The sequence below is a fragment of the Peromyscus leucopus genome, chromosome 1, assembly GCF_004664715.2.
Source record: "Peromyscus leucopus breed LL Stock chromosome 1, UCI_PerLeu_2.1, whole genome shotgun sequence".
NCBI lineage: Eukaryota > Metazoa > Chordata > Mammalia > Rodentia > Cricetidae > Peromyscus > Peromyscus leucopus.
Window position 1 is genome coordinate 44552043 of NC_051063.1, and position 20616 is coordinate 44572658.

Below are 20616 nucleotides of genomic sequence, written 5' to 3' on the forward strand. Positions count from 1 at the left end.
GTAGGGACGTTGAAGGAAGTCATTCAGGGGAGAGATTCAAAGCGTTGGAGGAGGGTGGTTGTTGCGGAGACAGCTTGCAACAGACTTGGAAGAGTCAAAGGTTCTGGTTAACAAGTGTCAAAGTGAGAAAAAATACGGTGGAGGCAAGGGTATAAAGAGTTCCTGTGCCTGGTGGTGGCACAGGTATTCAATCCCAGCATTCAGGAGGCAGAGGCAGGTTGATCTGAGTTCGAGGCCAGCCTGATTTACATTGTGAGTTCCAGGACAGCCAGGGCTACACAGAGAAACCCTGTCTCGAGGGCGTGTGTGTGTGTGTGGGGGATTCTGGTATGTCCACTTTGTGGGACAGTTTGAGATGTCAGTGAGTCTCCGGGATCCTGCAGCTTATCCGCAGACAGTTGACTATCAGCAACTGAGAGGACCGGGGATCTGGACTGTGGGAGCGGGTATTTGGAAGATCCACGGGCGCTTTCCCTTGCAACCGGCGAGTGACATGAGGCTAAACGGCATTTAAGATCCCGAGAAACAGAAAGACAGCGCCGAGCACCCACCGCGGCGGGGGAGTCGTCCTAACCGCAACGCAGCTCGGGGCGGTACCCACCGCGGCGGGGGAACCGTTCTTACAGTTTCCCCGGCCGCCACCTACACCTTAACCCGCCCAGGCCTCGGAGGGCGGGCAGGACCCGGCGCGCACGGCGGCGTAGGCGTCCCAGGCCCCAGGAACCCACCAGCAGCGGCACGATCCTCACGGGACGCTCCGCACAGCGTCCGCGGAGCCACGGCTCCCTCGCCCGCCCCATTTTCTTTTCCCTTCGGCCACGCCCTAGCGTGACCGCGGTGACGACGCGGCGTCCCATGATGCCTTGCGCGCCACGCCGCGCTGCCATTGGCTCCGTAGCTGGGAGGCTTTTTCAAATTGAGGCGCCGAATCGTTCGCTGGTTCCTGGGCAGAGAGCAGCTCGGGGGTTCTTCTGTCTTTCTGGCTATTGCGGGACGGTGGCTACGACCAGACGCTTGCGTGCACCGCGGAGTCGCTGAGCCGCGAGTCTCGGGCCTCCAGGCCGCGGCAGCCCCGGACGAGAGGAAGCGGGCGCCCGGCCCCCCACAGCGTCGGAGTCACCACCGCGGCGGCAGGTTTTGGCACCGCCGTCATGGCGTCCCAGCCGAGTTCTTCTTCGAAGAAGAAAGAGGAGAAGGGCAAGAACATCCAGGTGGTGGTGAGATGCAGGTAGGCAGGGGCTGGCTGGTACGAGCCCAGACGCGGAGGCTTCGCCCTTGGGCTCCCTCCGGCGCCGTTCGCGAGAGCGCTTTGTTGGCATTTTCCGGAGGAATCGAAATTACCCGTCCGATAAAAATGGTACCGGGTTAAGATCTAAATTAGGGTTTGTTTCTGAGGGGAAAGAATGTTCGTGTTGGTTAGAGTTAAGCTGCATTCACGAAGAATTGGATGGTTGCTCTTCACTGAAAAGTGCGTTCCCTTTTAAAAACCCAATATCGCCGATGATTTAGGTGACATTGTCTATGCTATTCCATGAAGGGTGCCAGTTTGGGAATAAAGCTTCATATCTACTTTGCGGGTAGTTTGGCTCTTGCCTTGGGGTTATTTCCACTTCGGAAAGAGTAATCACTCATTTTCTTTATTCTAGATGTAATAGCTTATTCACCTCTAATTAACCAAGTAGACATCACTGAATTTAAGCATTGAAATGCTGTAAAGTGGGTTTATGAAGCTCACAAGCATTTAGGTACATGTCTGTGGTGCAACATATTGCTCTTTAAAATTTTTTTTTTTTTTAGTTTTTTGGGACAGGTTTTCTTAGTGTAGCAAGCCCTGACTGTCCTGGAACTGGCCTAGAACTCACATAGATCCACCTGCCACTGCCTCCTGAGTGCCACCACCGCCCAGCCATTTTTTTTTTTTTTTTTTTTTTGAGACAGTCTTACTATGTTGCCCAGACTGGCCTCAAACTCTGGCTGTCTACCTGCTTTACCTCTTGAGTCCTGGAGTTACAAGCAATTAGATCTTGAGCTGTCATACCTCACTGGCCAAGTTTTTAAACTAGGTGTCAGAGAGGAAGTGTGGCAGTGAATTCCAGTCTACCCAGAGTCACTTAACTGTTGCATGCTAGAGCTTTACTTTAGTTACTTAATTTGGGGATTTATTTTTAATCAACAGGAAAGCAAATATATATATATATGTTTATTTTTAATTATGTATCTATGTGTGGGTATGTACATGCATATGCAAGTGCCCATGAAGATCAGAAGAAAGCATCATCTCTAGGAGCTGGAATTACAGGTGGTTGTGAGCCATCAGGTGTGGGGGCTAGAAATAGAACTCCAGTCCTGGAAGAGCAAGAAGTGCTCTTAACCTGAGCTATCTTGCTACCCAACAAATGCACTTTTTTTTTTACAGTTATTTTGCACTTGTTTATTATTATTATTGGACTATTACTTTTTCCGTGTGCTATTATTTCCTTTGTTACTTGCAAAATATTTGAGTTATAAAAAGTTATAAAGAACACTAATGGTGTGGTGTGGTGGCACAGGCCTTTAATCCCAGCACTCGGGAGGCAGAGGCAGGCAGATCTCTGTCAGTTTGAGGCTAGCCTGGGCTACAGAGTGAGTTCCAGGACAGCCAGGGCTACATAGAGAAACCCTGTCTTGAACAACAAAAACAAACAAAAAACCACTGTAACAAACATGCTTTTATTTATCACTCCAATTAATAAATAAAGCATCTAATATGTCCTTATTGTCCTTCTACACATCAAGCCTTGCCTTAAGAGATTTCTTTTACATTTTTTCACCAGTGAAAAAAATGTTTACGTTGTTCAGTCGTGTACGGTAATTTTGGCATAGGTTTTTCTTTTTCCTGTCTGGTTACCTTTTTCTCTATCAAGTAGTGTTTCTGGTGCAAATTTGCCATTGATTTTAATAAGCAACATAGAAGGCTTTCTCAGGCTGTCGGGTGTTAAATCCAATTTGTCTTGTATCCACGTTTGGTTGTAGGGTCTCACTACATAGCTTTCTGGCTAGCCTTAAACTCAATTGGCTGTCCGGGCTGAGTTTGAACTCAGTGCAGTCCTCCTGCCTCAGCCTCCTGAGTTACTGTGTGAGCCACCATGCCTGTCTTTGATGCTGTTGCCTATGTGTTTGGTGTCTTATCCCAGGAATCATTGCTAAAGCCACTGTTGTCAGGCTTTCTGTTCCTTGTTTCTCTAAGTTTCACAGTATTGGGTCTTAGGTGCAAGTCTTTGGTCCACTTTGAGTTGATTTTTTTGTATGTGGTGTTAGGTGAGCATTTGGCTTCGTTATTTTGTGTGTGGGTACCCAGTTTCCCCAGCACCATTTGTTAAAAAGGCTGTCCTTTTCCTACGAAATGGTTTTGGCACACTTGTCTAAAATCATCTGCCCTTATATGAGAGCATTCTATATGTATCATTATGTATGTGGGCATTCTGTTCTACTGCTCTATGTCTGTCTGTCTGTCTGTCTATGTCCCTCCCATATAGTTTTGATTACTTAGAGCTTCAGAATGAATATGTTTTAAAATCAAGAAATGTGAGTCTTGCAGCTTTGTTGGGTTTTTGTTTTTAGTCTTTTGTTTTTGGTATCTTTGAAACAGGCTCATAAATTCTAGGTTACCCTCCAGCATGTTGCTCTTCCCGCCTTAGCTTCCCAAGTGTTGAGATTTGCTATAACAGGTTTTGGTAATGTTTTGTAATTTCCATTTTAAAAATCTTTTAACTACCTGACTAAATTAATTTATTCTTGATGTTATTCAAATTGAATTAATTTTGTGATTTTCTTTTAGACTGTTTACTGCTAGTATATAAAAGTGCAATTGATTTACATGCTAATTTTAAATATTATTATTATGTGTGTGTGTGTGATGTGTATGTCACTGTCAGCATTCACATGCCTGTGTGTGTGTGTGTGTGTGTGTGTGTGTGTGTGTGTGTGTTTCTAAAGTTACATACAAAGTGGTTTCACTTGGGTAGTCTCATATAGTGTCCTTATGCTTGTTCACCTCTCTCCCACCCCTCACCTCTCTTGACCCCTTTTTGCTGGTTCACCTTTCTCTAAACGCCCCCTTCTGCTTTCAGGTCTCTTATAGTTCCCTCTCCCACCTCTCGTGTGCTCTGTTTTCATTTCCATTGATTTCCAACTATTTTCTGATTTTCCTTGTGCTTTCTTTGTTGACTCTTGGTCCTAAAGCACGTTTTATTTACTTATTTATGTGTGGTACTAGCAGATTGAATTTGAAACTACATTTTAAGAATGCATCTATTGTGCATATCAGGGTCCTGCAGTTTCTGTTGTCTCCCTGGAAACCTTCCCTATCAAAAACTCTACATGTCTGACTTCTTCACAATTAATTCTGCTTAAATGTCACCTCATCAGATGCATTTCATGATCACCCCAAAATAGTACTCACCTATCTCCTTTTATCACTTCCTACACCCCCTTTGCTTAGTTTTACTTCTAATTTATAAGTACCTAATATATTTATTTGGTAATGTCTCTTCCAGTTATGTTAAAAGTTTCCCGTGGCCTCATTCTTAAACACCTTCTCTTTCTGCCTTCACTTCCTGAGTGGGATCACTGGTGTGCAGGACATGTCTGCTGTCTGTGGTGCTGGGGATCAAATCTAGGGCTCTGTGCAAGCAAGCATTCTTTTTTTTTTTTTTTTTTTTTTGGTTTTTCGAGACAGGGTTTCTCTGTGTAGCTTTGCGCCTTTCCTGGAACTCACTTGGTAGCCCAGGCTGGCTTCGAACTCACAGAGATCCGCCTGCCTCTGCCTCCCGAGTGCTGGGATTAAAGGCGTTGCGCCACCACCGCCCGGCACAAGCAAGCATTCTTAACAACTAGCTACATCCACAGCACCTTTTTTAAAAAACGATTTTTTATTTTTAATTATGTGCATACGTGTGTGTGTGTGTGTATAGATATGTGCATGGAAATTCAGTGTCCCTGGAGTTTAGAAGAGGCTGCTGGATACCCTGGAGCTGAAACTTTAGGGGTTGCATGCAGTATGGGCTCTTAACTGCTGAGCTAGCTCTCTCGATCCCAATTTGTTTTCTGAATTTTGTTTTGTTCACTAGTTTATCCCTACTATCTATCATATAATAAGTATATGATGAATGTTTGTGTAATGACACGAGACTTAAATTTTTTTTAATTAATTATTTTTCTGTTATCAGCTTGATACAATATAAATTCTTATCCTAATAGTGAAATGTTTCATTGAGGCTTGCCCAGTAATTGAGTAAAACCAAAAGTTATTATAAGCCACAGTCATCCTAGGGTCCCCCCTGCTATGTAGCCTCCCTGGTTCTATGGGTTGTGGTCTGATTGTTCGTTGCTTTATATCTAGAATCCTCTTATGAGTGAGTACATACCATGTTTGTCCTTTTGGGTTTGGGTTACCTCACTCAGGATGATTTTTTTCTAGTTCTATCCATTTGCCTGCAAATTTCATGCTGTCATTGTTTTTCTCTGCTGAGTAGTACTCCATTGTGTATATGTATCACATTTTCTTTATCCATTCTTCTGTTGACGGGCATCTAGGTTGTTTCCAGGTTCTGGCTATTACAAATAGTGCTGCTATGAACATAGCTGATCATATATCTTTATGGTATGAATCAGCATTCCTTGGGTATATGCCCAAGAGTGGTATGGCTGGGTCTTGAGGTAGATCGATTCCTAATTTTCTGAGAAACCACCATACCAATTTCCACAGTGGTTGTACAAGTTTGCATTCCCACCAACAGTGGAGGAGTGTTCCCTTTGCTCCGCATCCTCTCCAAAGTTGATTGTCACTAGTGTTTTTGATCTTAGCCATTCTGACAGGTGTAAGGTGGTATCTCAGAGTCGTTTTGATTTGCATTTCTGTGATGATTAAGGATGTTGAGCATTTCTTTAAATGTCTTTCAGCCATTTGTGATTCTTCTTTTGAGCATTCTCTGTTTAGCTCTTTAGCCCATTTTTTAATTGGATTGTTCAGTATTTTGATGTCTAGTTTCTTGAGTTCTTTATATACTTTTGAGATCAGTCCTCTGTCAGACACAGGACTTAAAAAAAATTTTTTTTTAAATCTTTAGTATCCCTCCCTTACCATTTTGGCTTGGTTGAAGTTTTATATATCTGTATTGAGGCCCCAAATTTGTTAGGATAATCAGCAGGACCCTTGCAATTTTTAGTTAGAAAAATCTGGGTAAGGAAATAGTTAGCTTGGAAGTACTTTTTTCTGGTAGCACTGACAGTCTCTAAAGTACATCTTGAGAGTTTTATCAGTCTATCCCCCCCCCCCACCTCCACGGCTGGCTTGTACCTTGCTATAGACAGGCTGGCCTGTAATTTATCGACTCTTCCTGCCTCTGCCTTCTGAGTTCTGGGATTAATGGCATATGCCACCATGCCTAGCACGAATTTTCATAATTTTTAGTTATGTGTGATCTGTATAAATTTCCTATTATTCTGTCCTGACAATTTGAATGACATTCTGTGTCTTAATTTCATGTTCATGCAAGAAAGTAACGTAGAGATGCTGGGAATAGTAGGCAAATTGGAAAAGCTTTAGTTACATGAAAGCAAATCCATTATACTTGATACTTTTAGCTTACTTCAATATACGTTGATTTTTTTTTTTTTAAAAAACTGGCCAGGGGGATGAGCTCTGGCCAGGTCCATGCCCAGATTCCTGGGAAATGGCGTCGTTGATTTTTAAATTAGTTTTTAGTGAACTCTTAATAATGTATATTCCTGTTGGTAATATGCATTGTGTGGGCTTCAGTATAGTGGCAAAATGACAGCATTACTATTACCCAGGAGTTAAATTTCCCCAGATCATCACAAATTTGTTCTTCTGACCATTCAATAATATGCTAGTGAATTAGGTATGGGAAAAGAAGTTGAGGTATGTGTCGTAAATAAATAACAACTTGGTTGTCTAGCTATGAGGGGAAGAGATTTTCTATTTAGATCTTCCTTACATAATGTGCATACTCAGTGGGATAAATAACTCAAGTTTCCTTTGGCTCAATTATGTATTAAGTATATAAATATGTTATGGATGCTACTCTGGACTGTGGTGTTTGACAGAGATTACATGGGGGATAAATTGACAGAGCTGTAGCAAAACTGTTGACTTATAAAGGTAACAGTCCTCAGAAATAAAGTATATTGTTTTAATTTTCAGTTTACTTAGTTTTTTTCATCATTCCTCTTGGGATGAAATTTATTAAGTAATATAGCTTGACATAGTGCCAAGTATAGTACTGGGTACAGGGGATATGTAAACTAACAAATATTCTAGTCTGAATTCTGTTAGACACTAACAGCTGATTATGAGAGATGATGTTTAAAAAGGAAGGTGGTAGGAATACAACAAATGGGACCTTTTTTATGGGGAGAAGAATACATGAGAAGGAACCCCTGGGTTTCATTTTGAGACAGGTACACTCCTCAGCTGAAGAAATAACCTTTTTCTTTCTAAAAACCATTTATTCGTGTATTTGTTTGTTTATTGGTTGGGGGCATGTGTAGAGGACAGAAGACAGCTTGTTGGGAGTCGGTTCCTTCCTTTCACCGTGTGGGTTCTGGGGGTTGAGCTCAACTGGTCAGGCTTGTGGCAAGCACCTCTACCCACTGAGCCATCTCACTCTCCCACCCAAACCACCCTCCCCCCTGTAAAAATGTATCTTTGTGTGTGCATGCATGTGCAGGCCTGGAGCTGACCTTGGATATCTTGCTAGATGGCCTAGGATCTCATGGAACCCATTGCTTACAGTTCTGGGTGTTCTGGCTAGCCAGCTTGCCCCAGAGATCTCCTTTCCAATTACAGATGGCTTGCACATACTTGGCTTTTTTTTTTTTTTTTTTTTTTTTTTTTTTTGAGAAAGCCAAACTATTTCTATAGAAGTAGAGAACAATTTGGATATCTCCAAGTGACAGATAACATTGGCTTGGATGGAAGAGAAACAAAATAACCAGCCAAATAAACAATCAAAATAAGCTGGAGGCGAGTATCCCCATAAACTCAGAGAACAACACTACAGAATAGTGGAAGAAAGAGGAGCTGTTTACACATATTTAGAAGAGATTAAGTTATCATTGTATCTTCTCAGACCTCTCATGCAGCTTGGCTTTTAAGTGAGTTTTGGGGATCCAAACTCTGCTCTTCACTCTTGGCCTACAAGTACTTTACTCACTGAGCCCTCTGTAGCCCTGAGGAAACAGTGCTTTAGGCCTAGGCATGTCATTAGAATGGAGATCACCGATCTCTTCTGCCTGTAGCACTTCTGTGCTTGTTTCAGCATTTGAAAAGTGAAGAGAATGTTGCTCTTAACTTCCGGTTGAGAAACTAACACAGTGAGGTAGCATAATACTCTTGGAACAGTGGTGCAGGGCATTGGACTGATGGCCTCACATGTGCCAAGTAAACACTCTGCTACTTAACTAAATCTGCAGTCTTTGTTTGTTTGTTTGCTTGTTTTGAGACCAGCACTTCCTAAATTTCCACAGTTGCCCTTAAATTCAGTCTGTAGCTCAGGCAAGTCTTGAACTTGAGATTCTTTTGCCTCAACTTCCTCAGTAGCTGGGATTCCCAGCCTTTGACAACCATTCTTGAGTTATTAATTTTGTGTACTTTTTATTTTGTGCCAGATAGCCTCTGGAAGGCTTACAGTTTGCATACAAATTTGATGTTCTATGATATCATAACCTAACAATCTCATTTTAAGAATATGGAGATATGAGTTGGGTATAGTAGTACATGCTTTTAATCCCAGCATTCAGGAGGCAGAGGCAGAGGCAGGAGGATCTCTGTGAGTTCCAGAACAGTCAGGGCTACTAAGAGCTCTACTCTGCCTCAAAATAAATAAATAAATAAATAAATAAATAAATAAATAAAATAGAGGACAGAATTCTGAAAAAGATATTTTTACATATTAAATTATGTTGGCCTCTGTTCTAAAAAACTGTTAGAATTGGAGCTGATGATGTAGCTCGTTTGGAAGAGTGCTTGCCTAACATGCACAAAGCCCTAGGTTTGATATCTTACCTCATAAACCCAGCATGGTGGCACACACTTACAAATGTAGAACTTTGTGGGTAAAGGCAGGAAGATTAGGAGTTCAAGGCCAGTCACTGCTCCATAGTGAGTTTGAAGCCTGCCTGGGCTACATGAGACCTGCCTCAAAAAGAAAAAGAAGAGGGTGGAGGGAGAAAGAAGGAACTGCTAGAATTATAATGTTTTACCTATCTTTGAAAATGAGTTTTATTTCTGGGGAACTGAGGCCTTTATGATTCTACTATCTGCTTTATAGTGTCATTTTCTCTTTATTCCCTATGAACAACTTCATGTTACTCTTTCTCTCTCCTTCTCCTCCCCCTTCCTCTCCCTTGCTCTTCCCTACCCCTCCTTGATTTTGATCTTTTGGTTTTTCAACATAAGGTTTCTCTGTGTAGGCTGGACTTGTCCTGGAACTTGCTTTGTAGACCAGGAAGGCCTTAAACTCTGAGATCTGCCTCCCAAGTGCTGGGATTAAAGGTATGAGCCACCACTGTCCAGCTACACATACTTCCTTGATTAATGTAGTTAAGGAAAGAGTCGTTATTGAACTGGTTAACTCAAAGTTCCTAACTGTGTGTATTTCTCCTTACAGACCATTTAATTTGGCAGAACGGAAAGCGAGCGCCCACTCGGTAGTGGAATGTGATCATGTGCGGAAAGAAGTTAGCGTGCGAACTGCAGGGTTGACTGACAAGACCTCTAAGAAAACATACACTTTTGATATGGTACTTATTTTCTCCTGCCTTCTTCCATTAGTCACTAGTGTGAAGTAATCCCTGGAAAATGGTACACTGCGAACTTTGTCTTCAAATTTGTTGAGCAAGTTCTAGTGGGCACAATTATTACCATGAATGGTGTGTTTTCAGAGCTTTTCTCTCTCATTTTTTAAATAGGTGTTTGGAGCATCCACGAAACAAATTGATGTCTACCGCAGTGTTGTTTGTCCAATTCTAGATGAAGTTATTATGGGCTATAACTGCACCATCTTTGCGTAAGCGAAACAACTCATTTTCAAGTTGATTAAGAATGTTTAGATATGTGTATTTGTTTTTAATTTAATGCTTTTTTGAAATCTTAACAGATATGGCCAGACTGGCACTGGAAAAACTTTTACAATGGAAGGTGAAAGGTCACCTAATGAAGTATATACCTGGGAGGAGGTATTTATTGTTTATAATATCCTTTTATCTTGAGTGTGACAAAAAATTGGCCAATTAAAACCTGGTTATGGATCTCTGTTGAGATGTAGAAGATCAGAGAATCAAGTCAAACCATAAACCTAAGTTATACTAAAGTACAATAAATAGTACTTTAGTAAAATTACTGATGTATCAGAAGTATATGGTCTCAATAGGAGAGATGAGACCAACATATACAATACAGTTAAGTGATAAAAAGAGGGGTCAGCTGGGCGGTGGTGGCGCACGCCTTTAATCCCAGCACTTGGGAGGCAAAGCCAGGCAGATCTCTGAGTTTGAGGCCAGCCTGGTCTACAGAGTGAGTTCCAGGACAGGCACCAAAGCTACACAAAGAAACCCTGTCTCGAAAAAACAAAAACAAAAACAAAAAAAAACAAAAAAAAGAGGGGGTCTATTTGCTGGGTAGTAGTGGTACATGCTTTTGATCTCAGCACTCAGGAGGCAGAAGCAGGAGCATTTCTTGCATTCCAGCCTGGTCTACAGCGTTCCAGAACAGTCAGAGCTGTTTTTTTTTTTTTTTGGTTTTTCGAGACAGGGTTTCTCTGCGTAGCTTTGCGCCTTTCCTGGAGCTCACTTGGTAGCCCAGGCTGGCCTCGAACTCACAGAGATCCGCCTGGCTCTGCCTCCCGAGTGCTGGGATTAAAGGCGTGCGCCACCACCGCCCGGCGAGTCAGAGCTGTTATACAGAGAAACCTTGTCTCAAAAAACAATAAGTGTGTGTGTGTGTGGGGGGGGGCTGTCATAGACTCCAGAATAGCAGGAGCAGAATGCTGTCTCTCTCCCTACCACTCTGTTTTATCTGTACGGAAAGAGTTTAATGTTTCAACACCCGTAGTGGGTACCTAAAATAGTAAAAGTATGTATGCTTTTTTCTTTTTCTTACCTATGTACCTATAATAATATCTAATTCATAAATTTGGCATAATAAAATTTTATCAATAATAACTAACAATATAACATAAGAAATGTAATAATATTCTGTAATGTTATTCAGATATAGTTTCTGTCTCAAATTTTTATACTGTTCTTTGTCACTTAAATGGAGGACTTTACATGTTTCTCTTTCATATATTCAGATTTCTAGAATCACTGCTATTGTGCTTTAGGTGATAGTTTAAAATTATTATTATTTTTACTACTATTACTACCATTATTTTGACTTTGAGCCAAGGTGTTATACCAGCCAAGGTTACCCAGGCTGGCTTGGAATTCACTATATATTACCTTTGGACTTGTAATAGTTGTTGTATCTCAGCCTCCATAGTGCTGGGATTATATGAAATCAGAGTTACTCAAATATTTAACACTGTCCTGTCAGATCAGTGGATCTGATAACCATGGTGCTACCAACTGGCTAACAAGTAGGAAGCAGCGGCGGTGTAGACACATATAGTCAAGGGAGTGATCCGTGTCCCTGGCAGGATGGTGCATTATTTCATCGTGCTACTCAGTATTACGCCCAATTTTTAAATGGCACAGCTGTTTATTTCTGGATTTTTCGATTTTTCATTTAATATTTTTAGATTGTGGTTGACTATAACTCAGACTGAAGTGACTTGGCTTCTCTGACATGACATTAGTTAGGTTTTAGTTTTTTACTTGCTTTGGCATAGTTACCCCTCAGTATTAACAGAAAGAGGTTGATTCCAGTACATACACATATAAACACACCAAAGTCTGAGGATGTGTAAGTCTTCTTTTATCAGATGGTACAGTATTTGTAGATAGGTTAAATGTATCCTTTCAAATAGCTTAAATAATCTGTAAGTTACTTGCAATACTCAATATAATGCAAGTACTTGTAAATAATTGTTGCACTATGTTTTGGGGAGTGAGTATTTGTTTTGAGACAGGTTCTTATGCAACATAGGCTGAACTTAAAATTGCTATATAATTGAGGCTGGCCTTGAACTGATCCTCTTCTTTCTGTATCCTAAGTGCTGTAGTTACTGGCATGCACTACCACACTCAGTTTATACTGCACGTTTTAAGGGAATAGTGACAAAGGAAACTGTCTGTACTTGTTCAGTACAGATAAAATTTTCCAGTTTTTTTTGGTGATTGGTGGAATGCAGAACAAGTGGATAAGATAAGAAGGGCTGACTGGCTCATATTGAAATACACTGTAAGTCAGATGTGGTGACTTGTGACTGGAATGCTAGTCCTTGGGAGGCTGGGTTAGGAGAATTGCAGATTCAGGGCCAGTCTAGGCTATATAGTAAACCCTAAATAAACTAGAGTTGAGTATGACAGTGTGTATCCATAATTCCAAATACCCTGGAGACTGAGGCAGAGGGATCTCAAGTGTGGGGTCAACCTAGGCAATTTAAGGAGGACTCCTGTCTCTAAAAAAAGAAACAGGGATGGGGTATAACTCAGTGGAAGAATACTTGCCTAGTATGTGTAAGACCTTAGGAATTAATCCTCAGTGTTGCAAATGTAGTAATAAACTCTGAAGGAGGGCTTGGTCATGTTTTAACTGTTGTAGTAAATGGCATTTTGAGTTTATTTTAATTCTTATTAATATAATTTCAGGATCCTTTGGCTGGTATAATTCCACGCACTCTTCATCAAATATTTGAGAAACTAACTGATAATGGCACTGAATTTTCAGTGAAAGTGTCTCTGTTGGAAATCTATAATGAAGAGCTTTTTGATCTTCTTAGTTCATCCACCGATGTCTCTGAGAGGCTGCAGATGTTTGATGATCCCCGGAACAAGGTAACTCAGTTTGAGAATAAAGTTTCTGAATTTTAATGTGTGAGTCTTTTAAAAGTCAGTGTACTTTTTCTTCACAAGATAATAGATATTCTTTTGATATTTGGTTAGAGAGGAGTGATAATCAAAGGTTTAGAGGAAATCACAGTACACAACAAAGATGAAGTGTACCAAATTCTGGAGAAGGGGGCAGCGAAGCGGACGACTGCAGCGACCCTGATGAACGCTTACTCTAGGTAAGGGAGCTGTTTCCTTTGCTCCATCTCCCCTGTGAAAGATCTGGAGGCATCAAGTCGACGAGGTAGGGAACTGCGTCTCAGTGTAGATTTGGTGCTACAAGGGGAGTTCTTGGTTCTTCTCATCAGGTTCATAAAAAGGGCAGCAATACTGGAAGATTGTTGAAAGGAAAACAAAGATAAGTTAAATTATTGCAGAAGTAGTAACAATTCTTTTTCAGGTGAGTTCATGGAATGCTGGCTGTGGCGTGATGGTTCACATCTGTAATTCCAGCATTTGGGAGGCTGAGGACAGAGGTCCCGGGGCTGGAGTTCAGATGGGCACATAGGCCAGCTTGGCTACATACTGAGACCTTGCTTCCGAACAAAAGAACGTTAAAGCACAAATAATCTTATCTGTAACCCTTCTGTTGATTCAAAAACCAAAGATAGGTGTGATGGCACACGCCTTCATCCCAGCACGTATACTGCAGAGGCAGGTGGAATTCCAGGCCATCCAAGGCTACATAGTGAGACTGTCTCAAAACCAACCAACCAACCATCCAACCAACAAAACAAATAACTTAAGTGAAACCATATCTGGTCTCAATGAAAATACCTGGTTTAAATGAAACTGTATCTGCTGGGGCCCCAGATTAAATTTTAAGATGAAATACTCAGAGGCTAAACTACTTTTTTAAAGTGGCCTCTTAGGCCCTGTTATAGAACTCTTACTGAAAAAAATCTCATGGTCTCAATAAAAGGAAAATAATATGTTAATTTTCATTATTTTATGGATTTTGTTTTTGTTTGGTTGTATTGGAAATTCAATCCAGGGCACATGTAACAAGCACTTGCTCACTTGAGCTATAGAAATTGAGATCAAATCTTTGTTTTAAAATGATTTTACTTTAGTATAGATACACAGATGGTCACTAACTCATTAAAAAGTGAGGAAAGAACTCTGTAAATACTGTTTACCACCATGCCTGGTTATACATTTTTTCTTTTATATTAAATATCACTTTTTTTTTTGGTTTTTCGAGACAAGGTTTCTCTGTGTAGCTTTGCGCCTTTCCTGGGACTCACTTGGTAGCCCAGGCTGGCCTCGAACTCACAGAGATCCGCCTGCCTCTGCCTCCCGAGTGCTGGGTAAATATCACTTTTTATGAATAAAAAAATTAACTCAGTATTCCCAAGACAGTTGATATTTATGCTTAATTGCATTAATTCCACAATCTTGAACTAGAAACCGGTGAGTAGGGCTGGTGCAATGGGTTAAGCTGCTTGTCATGCAAACCTAGCTACCTGAGTTTGATCCTGAAACCCACCCACCTAAAGACAGAGGGAAAGAACCAAATCCACGTGGCATGTGCCCTATCCCTTACTGTATATAAGTCCAAATCTATCCATAATAAATACAATTGTTTAAAAAGTTAAATCAGGCCAGGTGGTGGTGCTGCACGCCTTTAATCCCAGCACTCGGGAGGCAGAGCCAGGCAGATCTCTGAGTTCGAGGTCAGCCTGGGCTACAGAGTGAGTTCCAGGAAAGGCACCAAAACTACAGAGAAACCCTGTCTCAAAAAAAAAAAAAAAAAAGTTAAATCAGTTAATAATAATGGGAAAACATAAGATAAAAAGAACTCAGATGTATAGTTTGTTTTTTCTTGCACCCTTCCCTCTTCTATAATTTAAATAACTTTTACAAAATAAGAATTTTTAAAAGTACAAAGAAGAAAATTAAAAGTTAGTATATTCTCCACTGCTAATGATATTAATAAATGCAACCATGTTTTAGATGGGAGCCATCTGCTCTGAGACACACTCTTCCTTTTCAGAGGTGCCTGAACATTCTTTGTGTGTGTGTTGCTGGGAATGGAACCCAGGAACTGAAGTGTACTAGATATAGGTTCTACAACTCCAGCCCTAAAAGTTCTAGGGTAGTTTTGATAGCTTCTTCTTAGGATCAGTATTATAGTTTGAAGTGTGACCCAAATTAGTCTTATCAAATAAAAATCCGGAGTCAGATATCAGGGTAAAGGCTGAAAGATCAGAGAGTTCTTACCTCAAGGAAATCTCAGACTGAATGGGGCATCCTGTCTCTATGAATCCTCAGACTGAATGGGGCTGAGCTCCTGTCACCCCCCCACCCCCATATTACTATTTCCACTTTCCTGCTGCTGAGATTAAAGGCATGAGCCTCCCAGGTACTGGGATCAAAGGTGTGAGCCACCACTGCCTGGCACTGTTTCTCTTCTTTTAGACTGGTTCAATCTTGTGTAGCAGCCCAGGGTGACCTTAAACTCCTGATCTTCCTGCTTCCTCCAAGTGCTGGGATTAATGGTGTGTGCCACCCGGCCTGACCTCTATGGTTAACTAGTGGCTATCTCTACGCTCTGATCTCCAGGCCAGCTTTATTTGTCAGAACACAAACAAAATATCATTCAACAGTAGGTAGTGGGTAGAAATTTTGTCATCCCACGTTTTATTTTCTGACTGATGATATCTTTGTCTTCCCTTCTGCGTTTAGATCTTCCTTGCCTGTTTTCAGTATTTTGTAGGGAACAGATAATGTTTTACATTGTAATGAGTGGACAACCTGATCTTGTCTTCTAGCCGTTCCCATTCAGTTTTTTCTGTGACAATACATATGAAGGAAACTACAATTGATGGAGAAGAACTTGTTAAAATTGGAAAATTGAATTTGGTAAGCATCCTGCCTGAATGCCACTGTGCTATTCTTGGTTACTTCTAGAGAAGCCTGGGATTTCACTTACATACAGTACGTTTATAGTTAACTTCATTAATTGCTTTGGCATAGAGGAAGAAATTTGTTGTGGAAAATTTATTTTGCTAGCCATTTAGTATATTACATATAGTAAAAGATATAAAAGAATACAAATCTTTGAATCCAGATATAATAGATTGACATTTTCTGTTTAAAATTAAAGGTTGACCTTGCAGGAAGTGAAAATATTGGGCGTTCTGGAGCTGTTGACAAGAGGGCCCGGGAAGCTGGAAATATCAACCAGTCCTTGTTGACTTTGGGAAGAGTTATCACTGCTCTTGTGGAAAGAACGCCTCACATTCCTTATCGCGAATCTAAACTGACTAGAATTCTGCAAGACTCTCTCGGGGGACGAACAAGAACGTCTATAATTGCAACCATTTCCCCTGCGTCTCTCAACCTCGAGGTAAGCCCTTTGAGAGAAGCAGCCACTGGGGGATGGTCAGTCTTTCCTAGCTGTCATAGTTTTAAAGCTCATTTACTTGCTTCATTCTATACTGTAATATATAAGAATCTGGACATTGTGTATGAACATATCCTAGAGGATGCCACTGTGATAAAAAGCCAGTTATGACTTCCAAAGTGGTTCTTTGTTCCCCTTCTCTCTGTTTCTCTGTCTCTCTGCTAGTTTTCTTTGAGATAGGATTTTGCTGTGTCTTTCAGGCTGGCCAAGACTTGATCTCCCTGCCTCAGCTTCTAAAGTGCTGTGACGATAGGCACATGCTATTAAACTGGCTTTGTAATGTTAAAAAAAAAAAAGTTGTTTTTTGTTTCTGTTTTGGTTTTTCCTTTCTTTCTTTTTTTTTTTTTTGTTTTGTTTTGTTTTGTTTTTCAAGACAGGGTTTCTCTCTGTGTAGCTTTGTGCCTTCGCCTGCCTCTGCCTCCCGAGTGCTGGGATTAAAGGAATGTGCCATCACCCCAGCTAAAATATTTTTTTGTAGGCCGTTCTCTTCCGCCCCCCACTTTCCAAATAAGCACTCACAGGCTTAATATTACTTATAAATGCTTGCTGGTAGTTCAGGCTTAATACTGACTAGCTCTTACACTTAAATTAGCCCGTAATTCTTACCGTGTGGCATGGTACCTGTTCTCAGCACATCTCATCTTGCTTCCTCTGCATCTGGCTGGCGACTCCTGGCTCCGCCCCTCCTCCCGGCATTCTCAGTTTGGTTTTCTGGTCTAACTGCCGGCCCAGCTACTGGCCTGTCAGCTTTTTATTAACAATGAACATAACCCACAGCATTTTTATATTCATTTGTTTACTTACGTGTGTGGGCATACAGATAGGAGTCAGAAAGGTTGTCAGTCCACCACTTCTAACGTGGGCTCCAGAAGTCAAGTTCAGGTCATTTGGCTTGGTGACAAGTACCTTTGCTCACTGAGTCATCTTGCAACCCTTCATACATTTAAAAAAAAAAAAAGCTGTGGCTGGAAAAATGACTCGATGGTTAAGAGCCTTGGCTGCTCTTTCTTCCAGGGGCCAGTGTTGGATTTCCAGCACCCACATGGTGACTCACAACTATTTGTAACTCCATTTGTTACTGATGCCCTCTTCTGGCTGCCTCAGGCACTAGCCCCACACAGAGTGCACAGTCAATCACACATGCAGGCAAAACACACACACACACATTAAAGAAAAAGATTGCTGAAGGTCAGTAGTGATGGGTGGTGTGTATGGGTTCATTGAGAACTTAGACCCAGTCAAGTCTTTTTTGGGGTACTGACTTCTTATACTTAGTATTACTATTTTTTTTTTTTTTTTTGACAGGTTTCTGTGTAGTTTGCGCCTCTCTGAACTCATCGTAGCCAGCTGGCTCGAACTCAGAGATTCACCTGCTCTGCTCCGAGTGCTGATTAAGCATGCGCCACGCGTAGTATTACTATTTTTATTATGATATATTAGCATACTATGCTAAAATTGTGCTATACATCAACACTGTATCTTTTTTATGGATGCATAATATTTAATTATATAAATATAGGTGTTGTGTGACACTGTTGCTGGAATCTCATGGACAAATGTCTACTCACCTCAGATAGAATGCGTGTCAGACCAAAGTAAACACATTACCAGAGCTCACCTTAGTGAACTGATGGGTTTTATTAGGGTTACTTATAGTAATATGAGTGAAAGATTGCTTATAAAAGCAGAAATGACTCAAAGACAGCTGCATCCTTTCCCCTCCCCCAGGTACATTTTAAATAACATCCTCATGCCTTCAGTAATTAACTTTTCCTTTTCATGACAGGAAACTCTGAGTACGTTGGAATATGCTCACAGAGCAAAGAACATAATGAATAAGCCTGAAGTCAATCAGAAACTAACTAAAAAAGCTCTTATTAAGGTAATTATGAATTTGTATGGAATAATGTAATCATGTTTGGCATATCTGAAATACGGAATAGCAAGAAATCACTATTTTTGTTTTTGTTTTTTTATTCCCGAGACAGGGTTTCTCTGTGTCGGCCTGGCTGTCCTAGAATTCACTCTGTAGACCAGGCTGGCCTTGAACTCACAGCGACTGCCTGCCTCTTTCTCCCAAGTGCTGGGATTAAAGAAGGCATGTCCCACCTGACCTGGCTAAGGATAGCAACAGCTCAAAGTTAATCAAGATTTGTTAAATTACTTGTTGTAGACATTTGTTATTGAGTGAGGGTCTCACTGACTCACTGTCCGTGTGGTTCTGGAGACCTGCTGCCACTAAGCTGCATCAGCAGCCCCTGTGGCCGGCAGTTTCTGTAATGACTTAAAACAAGTGCCTGCATGTTACAGTGTTCTTCTCACAGCTATATGTGGACATTCCAGCTTTATTGTTGTCCTGGTTGACACTCTGGACAGCATTCGTGTCAACAAGTATGAACTTTGTTTACATCCTTGAGGTGAAATTTACTCACTGACATTTACCTCTTGTCAGCACTTATTTCAATGATTTTAATACATTGATGTAGTTATCCAACAGCTATGCAATTCACTTTTAGAAAAAAATTAACATTGTGGTTTCCTTTTTTTGTAATCAAGTGACCACTGATATCCTTTCCGTCTGTCTGTCTGTCTGTCTGTCTGTCTCTTTGTCTTGTTCATGAGCAGACTCTTAGTTTATATTCTGCTATTTGTTTCCTGACCCTCCTGCTCTGCCTCTTTAGTGCTGGGACTGCAGCTATGAACCACCCTGCCTGGCTTATCAATACACTTTCTGTAGACAGTTTGCTCTTCCTATACATTTCCTAGGAAGATCATATACTACATGGCCTTTGCCTCTATCTTTTACTTGATTTTATTTATGCTGTTGTGGATATGTGCCAGTAGTTTATCCTTTATTTTGCTGAATAATATTTCAATATATGGATAATACTAAACTTTATTTAAACATCCACCAGCCAATAGATTATTTCCCAAGATGCTATGACACTCATCCCTCCTCTCTTCTTAGCTTTAATTCCTGTACTCACTACTCTGTTCTGTACAATTCTGTAGTTTCAGAAGTATTATCGAAGGGAATGGTCTATAGCACATAGACTTTTGGAGTTGTCTTTTTAAATTTTATATTATTCTTTGAGGTCTCACCCAAATTGTCACATATCTCAACAGGTCTTTAGTGATGAGTGCTTTATGGTGTCTGAACTATTTGTATAATTTGTGTGACCATCTTAATTGATTTATTGAATAACTTTAGTTTTTTTCTGTTTCAAATGAAACTGCTATTTATATTAACTCATTGGCATCTGTGTAAACATACATGTCTTATTTACTGTTCTGATTGCTGTGAGGAGACACCATGACCAAGGCAACCTATAAAATAAAACATTTGATTGTGGATTTGGTGACCGTTTCAAGAGGTTAGGCCGTGGTCATCGTGGTGGCGAGCATGGTTGGTAGGCAGGCATGGTACAGGAGTGCTAACTGAGAGAGAGCTCACATCTGATCTGAAAGATGGAGGCGCAGAGAGACCAAGACTGAGCCTGGCACCCCACTGACATTCTTCCTCCAACAAGGCCACAGCTCTTACTCCTCCTTTCTAACAGTCCAACTGGAAACCAAAGGTTCAAATATGTGAGCCTGTGGGGGCTATTGTCCTCTGAACCACCACAACACATTTTCACTGACATTTTTATTACTAACTATTAACTGTGTCTGTCCATGTGCGTGCCATGGCGGACATGTGAAAGTCGGGTGACAGCTTTCAAAAGGTCTCTTCCTTCTAACCCTAGCCCTAACCCTGACCCTGACCCTGACCCTAACCATAACTGTGAGTTCCAGGGATCGAACTCAGGTTGTCAGGATTTTGTGGCCAATGCTTTTAGCAGTCGAGACATCTCTTCTGGAATTACACTTTCATTTCTTTGTGGTAATTGTCAGGGAGTGAATTTGCTGTGATACGTGGTAACTGTGTACTTCAGTTTTTAAGGAATGATTAAAGAACTTTCTTGTGGTGGGGTGGAGTTGAGTCTCACTCAGTAGCTCAGGCTGGCATGGAACTCTTACTCCTTCTGCCTCTGCTTCCTGAGTGCTGGATTTACAGGCATGCACCATATGCCCAGCTCTATCTACTAAACGATTCTTTAGAGTGGCTATATAATTTTGCCTTCCCACTAGCAACGTGATGAGTTTCTCTACAT

The 20616-nt window shown here is 41.1% G+C and overlaps 1 protein-coding gene across 1 annotated transcript in view; it reads left to right on the forward strand.

Moving 5' to 3' along the window:
• Positions 1–913: 913 nt before the first annotated feature.
• Kif11 (kinesin family member 11) overlaps positions 914–20616 on the forward strand; it is a 48174-nt gene continuing 28471 nt past the window's right edge. Inside the window, exons 1-9 of the mRNA XM_028882893.2 lie at positions 914–1228; positions 9672–9804; positions 9973–10070; positions 10161–10239; positions 12814–12999; positions 13108–13232; positions 15828–15918; positions 16163–16405; positions 18249–18344. Of these exons, the coding sequence (XP_028738726.1) occupies positions 1152–1228; positions 9672–9804; positions 9973–10070; positions 10161–10239; positions 12814–12999; positions 13108–13232; positions 15828–15918; positions 16163–16405; positions 18249–18344 (1128 nt within the window). The 5' untranslated portion in view covers positions 914–1151. The remainder of the gene's footprint in view (positions 1229–9671; positions 9805–9972; positions 10071–10160; positions 10240–12813; positions 13000–13107; positions 13233–15827; positions 15919–16162; positions 16406–18248; positions 18345–20616) is intronic.